This window comes from Berghia stephanieae, chromosome 4 (assembly GCF_034508935.2).
Source record: "Berghia stephanieae isolate SIO BIC M18660-M18661 chromosome 4, UCSD_Bste_1.3, whole genome shotgun sequence".
Classification (NCBI taxonomy): Eukaryota; Metazoa; Mollusca; class Gastropoda; order Nudibranchia; family Aeolidiidae; genus Berghia; species Berghia stephanieae.
In genome coordinates this window covers 84,302,318-84,312,317 of record NC_088363.1, presented here as the reverse complement: position 1 = coordinate 84,312,317, position 10,000 = coordinate 84,302,318, and the positions used below count along the sequence as shown (strand labels likewise).

The window sequence follows — 10,000 nt, the reverse complement described above, 5'->3', positions numbered from 1 at the left end:
AGCAAAATGTTTAATTGTCTAGTTGCCAAATCATGACATTCACCATAACACACACAAAAGCATTTTTCCCCTCATTTTTATCAAAGTTGAACATCTCTAGATTAGAGATCTGAATAGTGCTGCCTTGAGCATTTTGAGAACGTTCGTCACAAAAGTCACGAAAAGGTCTTTTTTTTTTTTTGAATCCTCAAAATTAATTTTATATTCTTTACAGAATGAAAGATTTAGTCAAGTTAAATGAAAAATACATCTATTTTAAAAATTGACCGAATAGACTTGTGGACAAATTATTAGCGATTTAAATGGCAACTGTATTCTCGTCCACTAGTGTACTGAATACTCATAATATAACAAGAAATGAAGTGAGTAGGAAAGTGCCAGAAGTAGAAGACAACAGAGGATAAAAACTTCGCGGCGGCGATGGGGGCTCGAACCCGCGACCTTACTGGTACAATTCCGAAGGAGATCGTGACTCTACCGTATGAGCTATCCATGACCCCAGGAAGAGTTGCCATAACAGTGAGGTCGCGGGTTCGAGCCCCCATCGCCGCGCGAAGTTTTCATTCTCTGTTGTCTTCTGGCACTTTCCTACTCACTTCATTTCTTATTATCAACATAAGTGCCTGCTCCACTCACTTTTCTAAACAATACGCCGTAACTGTAACCGGGGTGGGGTGAGTTAGGGATTCGAGCTCTTTCTAGGCATAATATTCTTCTTCTTTTTCTTTTGGTACTCCCTTGGCAAAAAATTCTTAATTTTCAACTTCAACACGTTGACACCACTCGGGAAGCTTGATCGACTTTTAACATTTTTTATTTATTTACTTTTACTCACTTTTAAGTTTATTATTTTAATCAAGGACACAATGAAGACTTTGGATACGAGAGACTCTTTCTGAAAAAGAAGATATTTGTTTTGATAAAAGGTTCATTAACACGTGTAGTGGGTTCCGTGAAATGTTTTGAGTTAAAGTTTGGTTACTTCTCACCGCTGTTGGCAAATTTTAAATGGGTTTTCTCCAATCTACAGTAAGCAACTCTAAAACAGCAGACAGATGACACTCGGTGGGTAAATTTATCGGTAATTAAAGAGATAGTTTCTCTAATCTGTCACTGATCATACTGACAATCTTGTTAACAAGGCCATTCAATCACATGGTTATTGGAACCACCAGTATGTGATAAAGAAATGGAGTCAATTCTTAACACAGAAACTAAATTGAGAAGATTTTTACTGACGCTGAAAATGTGTCGCAAGTGCCGTAATAAATAATAAAGTGAAGTTGAATGTAAGCTTCAATTTAATAAACAAAAACAGATAATGTGGACGTTTCGGATATTTCGCCTTTATCAACATAACAGGATGAATGAAACACTGCATACTGAAAATCCGTGCCCCCCGGAAGACCCATCGTTTCGGCCATTTCCTGCCCCACAGAAAAAAAATCTCTTTTTTCCTTGACAATAATATCGTCAAAAAAAAATAATTGTCATCAATCTTTCCACATAATATATTAAAGATACTAATCACGCCCTTCATCTGTTCCACGACCTCAGCTTCACACAACCCAGCAATAGGCTCATATTTACGATGGATGTCCATAGCCTCTACACCTCCATTCCCATCAAGACGGATTACAACAAGCCATCCGATACTTCATCGACAGACACCCTGTACCCGAATTTAACGCCGATACTATCATTCGCCTTATTGAGTTCGTCTTGACTCTCAATTCTTTTGAATTCAACGCCAATATTTCCATCAGATCTCGGGAGTGGCCATGGGCCAAAATGGGCCCATCGTACGCCAAGCATGGGCCACCTCGAGCATAAGTTTTTCTCCCAATACGACGGCCACCAACCAACATTTTTCAAACGATACATCGACGATTGCATCGGCGTCACCAACATAACTAAACTCCAACTTAACAAATTCATCACTGCCCTTGTCAACTTCCATCCAGCAATAAAATACACTTATCAGAGCCTTCGTGGACATCTCAGTTTCCCTTACCTAAAGTGGACTCAAGAAGCCTATCCACTACAAGGAAACGGACAGTCATAGCTATCTTCTCTACCCGTCTACACATCACACCAAATGCAAAAATCAGCTACTCAGATTAAGTCGAATCTGCCAGGATGATGCGGACTTTGCGGTAGAGAAGGACAAAATGCTTGACTTTTTCCGGAACCACCAATATCCTGAATACAAACGAAAACAGGTAGTCGACAAATTCCAAAACATCTCTAGGGAGACTGCCATGAAACCAGTTGACAACAGTAAGAGCAAAACAGACTATCCTAGTCATCACTAATCATCCACACAACAAGGAAGTCATCAAAATTAAAAATACTATAATTCCCGTCAGATTCTTCATGAGCAAATAGAAACGAGGGATATATTCAACAAACCGCCTTTAATCGTCTACACATGGGAGCCGCTTGACGATGGAAATGGCCGTTAACCAGCGTAAGAGACTTGTGAACGTAGCAGGTGCAGGACATGCCCACTCTTATTCGTGGAAAATTCCATCAAATTCCCGGATAAAGTGTGGGACATTCGACACGACTTCCCTTGCACGGATCGTAATCTGATTTACGCAATCATCTGCCAACGTTGCCACAAGACATACGTGGGGGAAACTGGCATGAGATTTGGACAACATCTGCGGTCTATTGAAAATGACGAGGAATGAGGACAATCCTGTCGCCCACCATGTCAATTGGTCCAGTCATCGATGATTTCATGACATCCAAATGGCCGGCCTTCAGTTCTGGCACAAAACTAAACAACATCGAAAATACAGGGCAGCAGAACTTATAACTTAATCTGAACACCCTTAACTTACACCTCACGGCATGACCTCGAGACTGGACCTCATTTAAATATTATACTACCTTTATCTCTGGGCCCTCCAACTCCCCCAGCCATTCATCGTCTACTCTCCAATTGCATACTCTTATCACTACTACTACTACTACTACTACTACTACTACTACTACTACTACTACTACTACTACTACTACTACTACTACTACTTCTACTACTACTACTACTACTACTACTACTACTACTTTCTCCTTACTTACTTACCGTTCCATACTACTTTCCAGGTCGGATTCATGCCTTCCATCTTCACGTCCATTGCAGCCTCTTACAGTCTGCTCTGCGCCATCCTGTAGATTCCTATATGCCATCTGTCCAGGATTCCTTGTCTTCCTCTGCCTCTACTTTCCGTCAATACTCTCCCTCCATTATCCTTTTTTCGAGACTATACATTACTTACACATATGTCAAATGTGACACTTTCTGTGCTTCACAGTCAAAAATTCTTTTGTTTTTGCCATTAGTCGAGACTTCGATTTTAGTTTTTCTGCTGTCCAGGTATTTCACATTCTCCTGTACTCACATCTCAAAGCTTCAATACTTTGTATCTGTCTGTGCGTTAGTGTCCACTTTCACAACATAAAGTTGACCACCATAGCATGGTCATTCATCTGTTCTATGGAGATTGTGTTGGTTGACGGTATTGCAGCCTCGTTACAGTCTGCCATGCGCCATCCTGTAGATTCCTTGATGCCATCTGTCCAGGATTTCCTTTGTCTTCCTCTGCCTCTCTTTCCTTCAATTCTTCCCTCCATTATCCTTTATTCGAGACTATCATGTCTTCGCATATGTCCAAAATATGACAGCTTTTTGTGCTTCACAGTCAAAAGAAGTTCTTTTGTTTTTGGCCCATTAGGTCGAGGACTTCGATGCTTGTTTTTCTTGCTGTCCAAGGTATTTTCAGCATTCTCATGTACGTCCACATCTCAAAAGCTTCAATACTTTGTTCTGTCTGTGCGGTTAGTGTCCACGTTTCACAACCATAAAAGAAAATGGACCACACATAGCATTTGGTGCATTCATTCGTGTTCTGATGGAGATATTTGTGTTGGTGAGGATTGGCTTTAGTTTCATGAACGCATTTTTGGCCAGCATTATTCGTCTCCTGATCTCTTTGTCAGACTTTGCATCGGATGTTACCAACTGCCCCAAGTACTGAACTCCTTTACTTGTTCCACTGGACACTCTTCTATTTCTATATCTATGTCTATGGGCTCTTTCTTTTTTGTTATTACCATTGTTTTTGTCTTCTTCGCATTCATGAACAGCCCCTTTTCTTTACTCTCTTCGTTCACTTTTGAAAATCATATCTTCTGTAGGTCTTCCTTTCTTTCCGCCAACAGGACAGTATCGTCAACGTAACGTAAATTGTTGATGTTGTGGCCACCAACCTTCAACCCCTGTGCTGTTTCTACTTGCCGAAAAATAGACTCTGTATAAATTAAACACGCAAGGAGACATAACACTTCCCTGGCGCACTCCTTTCTTGATTTCAATTGCATCTGTTGTATCTGCCTGCACTTTTATCTGAGCCTTTTGCTGACAGTACAGATTAGCGATTAGAGCCACATCATTCTCTTCCACACCTATTGCCACAAGGTCCTGGATAAGTTTCTCCTAATGTTGCTCTTACTGCCACTTATGACTTTTCGAATTCCACATCCCTTACATTTTGTATTTATGTCCACTTCCATTGAATTTATACACTTTATTCTATTTTATTTCACTTTCTATACTATTTCCTCCCCGCTTCCCCTTTGAGTTAATCAATTGCGCAACTTTTCTAAATATCCATTGTCCTCTTTTAATTAGTTCTTCCTTACAAAGGGGATAGAAGACACAGTAAGTGCCTCCCTGCCCGCTATGGGAGGCCATGAACCCCACCCAGCTTGCCTACTAGAAATTGGAAAGATTCGTAGTTTTCAGGGGTGATAACACATAGAAGACATTATGACTGTAAATAGCTATGTAAATAACTATCTATGACTCTTTAGACACATAAACACACACACACACTCACACACACACACACACACAAAAATATATATATATATATATATATATATATATATATATATATATAATATATATAAAATTGTGTATGTGTGAATGACCTCACTTTAATAGAGCTACGTGCCCCTATTCGCCTCTTGTATATAAACCTATGTTTTACAATAAATGTCCTCTTTTTATCATACAACGTACAAGACGTCATCGTTTGATACGTTTGATAATGCCACCCTACGTGAATGACAATGCATAAATACTTTTAAATGTTATCAATGGGTGTTTAAATACATTATAGTAATGATTTAAACTCCTTTATAAACTTGCCTTGGCACCAAAAATTCTGTTTATTAAATTAAAGATATTTATAGAATTATCAATTATCACTGTTGCCATTGATATAATTGTGGTATACGTTTTATTAATGTAAATGTATATTTATTTGTAACGTCCTTTGAGCAACACACGGTGATAAAAATGCACGATAAATGCCATGCATTCTTCTTCATCTTCTTCTTCTTCTTCTTCTTCTTCTTCTTCTTCTTCTTCTTCTTCTTCTTCTTCTTCTTCTTCTTCTTCTTCTTCTTCTTCTTCTTCTTCTTCTTCTTCTTCTTCTTCTTCTTCATTCTTCTCTTCTCTCTTCTCATCATCTATCTCTCATCATCTCTATCATCTCTTCATCTCTCTCATCATCATCATCATCTATTATCATCATCATCATATATATCATATTATATTATTATATCATATTATATTATATTATTATTATTCATTATTATTATATTATTATTATTATTATTATTATTATTATTATTATTATTATTATTATTATTATTATTATTATTATTATTATTATTATAAATATTATTATTAACCAAAAGCTCGTAGTTCTACGACGTATTTGTAGTAGTTGGCGTGTCTGCTATTATCAAACCTTATTATCTATATCAAAAAGTGACTTAATGCTAAAATGATTGGATGGCACTATATAACAATCGCGGCATAGTGCCACTATTCTTAAGCATCTATAACGAGAATCACCATAATATTCGAAATTTGTCTCTAGGTTCTGTCCCAAGGGAAGACTTGATTATAACCCAGGCGTCAGCCGCAGTGGAGCGCCGCAAATAGAGCTAGGGCGAGGTGACTTGCTCAAGGTCACACAGCGCAGCGGCGGGCGATTGAACCACGTTATAATATTTCATTCTTCTTCTTCTTCTTCGTTCCTCTGATGGACATCTATGGCTGCAGTCCGATATCTGCTATGAAGTCTGTGGTCCGCTTTAGGTCCTAAGCCTCACCATAGAGCTTTGTGTTGAGTGTTGTAGGGGTGACCACTATTTCATTCAAAATTGCGTATCTCCAAAAAGGTCACAATGAATGCTCAGGCCCAATACCCTTTTTACGACCAAAAAAAAAAACAAAACAAAAAATGGTAAAAAGGTTTATAGAACACATAGAATACGGACAGGTGGTGAAATAAATAAAACAGCTATACAAGAGTTTAGTATTTACAATAGAAATAAAAGAATGACAATAAACAATGTACAATTGGGTTCATATTGCCTCGATGTATATTTATTTATTTATTTTTCCAATATCAATATCATACGTCATAAACATAAAATGTTTTTTTAAAAAAAGAACCGGATGTCTGCGAAGCTTTGCACTCTATCATTAATAAGCATTCATTGTGCAATGATTGCAGATACATAACGATATAAAGCATTGTAATCCATCGCCTCAAATTGATATTTTGTCGAGGAGATCTGACTGCAAAAACAGAATCGATAGTCAATTAATAGGAAACTGTTAAATTACGTGCTTTCTTGAAAAACAAAAAAACAAAGAGAAAGAAAAGAAAAAGAAACAAAAAAAAAAAAAAAAAAAATACAGCTAAAAAATCAAACAAATACCCACACAACCCCCCCCCCCCCTTTTCCCAAAGAAAAAGCAAAAACAACCAAAAGAAAACCCCGCTAAAAAAAAACAGTAAACGAAGAAAAAACAAAAAAAAAAAAAAAAAAAAAAAACCCAAAAAAAAACAAAACAACAAAAAACAAAAAGAAAAACATAAAAACAACACACATACACACAAACACACACACACACACACACACACACACACACACACACACACACACACACACAACAAAAGCACTGAAATTTAGTTGTCGCAACCTACTGGCTTAATCCCTATTTCTAAATCATGATGTTTACGGCACTAAATCATAAATTAAAAGCGAGATTATAAAAACTGAAGGACATATCATGCTTTCCCTTTTGAGAGTGACTATAGTTTCCTAAACTTCATAAAACGTACATTTCTCACTCCTGGTTATTTTGAATTCTAACTCATTTCTTCTTTTTTTAATTAAAAAAAATCTGGATCAGTTATTAATTAACAATTCCTTTGTTAATCCCCTTTTGTTCCATCCCGACTTATGTAACCACCTACTTCCTCTCCTCGCATTAGGTGGGAGTCACGCAGACATCGAATACTGAACTTAAAATAACCCTCCCCTTACCACCCATAGGAAATTCGTCACATTCGTTACGATGTAACCAACAATTTTCTTATTCTGATTTCATTTTGTTATAGTTATAGCTATAAAAACTGGACACTGTGTTGCAGAGCTCATTTTTCTTAACAAAATATAGCATATACTCGTTACTATTCTGTTTGAAAAAATCTATTTTTGTGTTGGGTGAGTATGAAGTTTCGGGAAAAATTCTGAAAATAGCTGGTAAGAAGAGAGTAAATATAATGGCAATACATACACAATAATATTGTTTTTTCTTAATTTTTAATTGAAGGTTCTATACCGTTTGCTTGATTACATTTATAAAGAAAATCAAAGTTTCACAATTTTTACTATAGCTTCAATTACTGTCTTAATCTATTTAATCCAGAAATTATAACACATTATTTATTATAGCAGCGAATCACATATTTCCAGCTAGTGAGCGAATCATTTGACATGTTTTTGGGTTGTTGCTACGTTGATATAATGACACGATATAAAGTTTATGTATATCTTTTTTCAATGAATGAAAATGTCAGATCAATGTTGTTGTTTTGAGGAAGAAAACAGCTCTTTCCTCCACAGGGATATTTTCAGTCTTTATGTATGGCTCCTCGACCCCGAAAATATCTTGAACTTCTGTCCAGGTTCTGGAAAAAAAATCATATTAGTTTAAAATAACTGGCATCATGTCTTGTGCTTCAAATAAATGTTGCTGTTGGCTTGGCATCCTTAGTAAAGCATTTTGAGCACATTTAAGGGAGCTTGCTCTTTATTTACAAGCATAACTATCAGTATAATGAAGAAGAAGGAATGTTGAATAAAATTTGAACTCAGTTTCTATTGTCTTAAATAGACAATACGCCATTTTGACTTCGTAAATGACCTCCACAGAGCTTTTTATTTGGCATGGTATGTTCTGCATTTGACATCTTATATGTTTCACTCACTCATTGTAGAATTCTTTCCAAATGTTAAAAGCGGAAAATGGTTGGTATGAGAGGAACAACTAATCGATGTATCGATTCAATGCAAGTACTCCCATCTCATTGTCACACTCGCTAACCGGAAGGTTGACACACAACCTCGTGCTAAAAATAATGGCGTCTGTTTTCGAAGCAAATTTTATTTTTCGGTAAAATCACGATGCTGTCTAATTAATCTTATAATACACGCACACCGTCTTGATGTCAACTGTAAACACCATGCAACATTTGGTGAGGATTGGACCAATGGTTTTGGAGTCTTATAGTTACAAAAAATCCAATTTGCCAAACATATAATAGGATATATATATAATATATATATATATATATATATATATATATATATATATATATATATATATATATATATACAATAATATGTTCACTCCCCACTGGTGCCCACCTCACATAGTTCTGGTTCCCTACCCACTCGTATCAACCTCCCATAGTCTACAGTTCAATCCCCACTGGTGTCCACCTAACATAGTTCTAGGTTCATTCCCCACTGGTGCCCACCATAGATAACATAGCTGTCTGTGGTGCCCACCTCCTAAAGTATCTGGTTCAATCCCCACTGGTGTTCTCTTCCCATAGTCTCTGGTTCACTTCCCACTGGTAATCACTCACTTAGTCCTAGGTTCATTCCCCACTGGTACCCACCTCCCATAGTCTCCAATTAAATCACCACCGGTGCCGTCCTCATACTGTCTCTGGTTCAACCCCCTTGGTGTCCACATCACACAGTGCAGGGTTCATCCCCACTGCTGCCATCCTCAAATGGTCTATGGTTCAATCCCCCACGGGTGCCCACCTCCCACAATATCTGGTTTGCTCTCATCTAGTGCCAACCTCCCATAGTCTCTGGTTCACTCCTCACAGGTGTCGACCTCACATCGTTCTGGGTCCACTCCCCACTGACACCCACCTCCCATGGTCTCCAGTTCAATCCCCACTGGTGCCCTGCTCCTATAGTCTTGGCTTCACTCCCCACTGGTGCCCACCTACAATAGTCTCTGGTTCAATCCCTACTGGTTCTCTCATCACATAGTCTCTGGTTCAATACACACTTTTGCCCACCTCCCATTTGTCTCTGGTTCACTCACCGCTTGAGTGGATTTCGGTAGATTTCGGTGGATTTCAGTATTCAACAGTAGTACCCCTTTAAATCTAACAGTCCTCTTTGTGTTGAGTAAAATGTCCCAAAAGGGTTGGAAGGGCCGTTGAAGTTCTAATACTAACTTAAGTTACGAGTAATCCTAAGTACATTTTCCTTCAGCAACTTACAGCTATTAGTTGGATTCCTCTTCTCTTGGCAGTGTGCGTAGAGCGTCTGAAATTAGAGGTTAGTCCAGATGACACCGTTGAGTGGAGGTCTTCATTGCACACCGTGTCATCCTAAAGAATCACAATATTGTAATATATAGAAGAGACACATTTAACAATAATCAATATAAGAGCTGAAAAAGGGATTAAAATGTTTAGAACCCATCTCAGCCAACACACACACACACAAACACACACAAACACACGCACACACACATAAACAAACACACAAACACATAAACATACACACAAACAAACACACACATACACAC

At 37.7% G+C, this 10,000-nt stretch overlaps 1 protein-coding gene across 5 annotated transcripts in view; it reads right to left on the bottom strand.

Annotated features, from left to right (window-relative positions):
• Window positions 1-6,445: 6,445 nt before the first annotated feature.
• The window catches only part of LOC144971416 (serine/threonine-protein kinase DCLK2-like), a 62,577-nt gene continuing 59,022 nt past the window's right edge, over window positions 6,446-10,000 (bottom strand). For 3 of the 5 annotated variants that reach the window (XM_078912284.1, XM_078912283.1, XM_078912287.1), the window contains 2 exons: window positions 9,690-9,800; window positions 6,446-8,069 (listed from right to left, as the gene is read on the bottom strand). In XM_078912284.1, coding sequence (XP_078768410.1) covers window positions 8,013-8,069; window positions 9,690-9,800 — 168 coding nt within the window. In that variant the 3' untranslated portion in view covers window positions 6,446-8,012. The remainder of the gene's footprint in view (window positions 8,070-9,689; window positions 9,801-10,000) is intronic. The other 2 variants (XM_078912286.1, XM_078912285.1) reach the window with 2 other exon arrangements.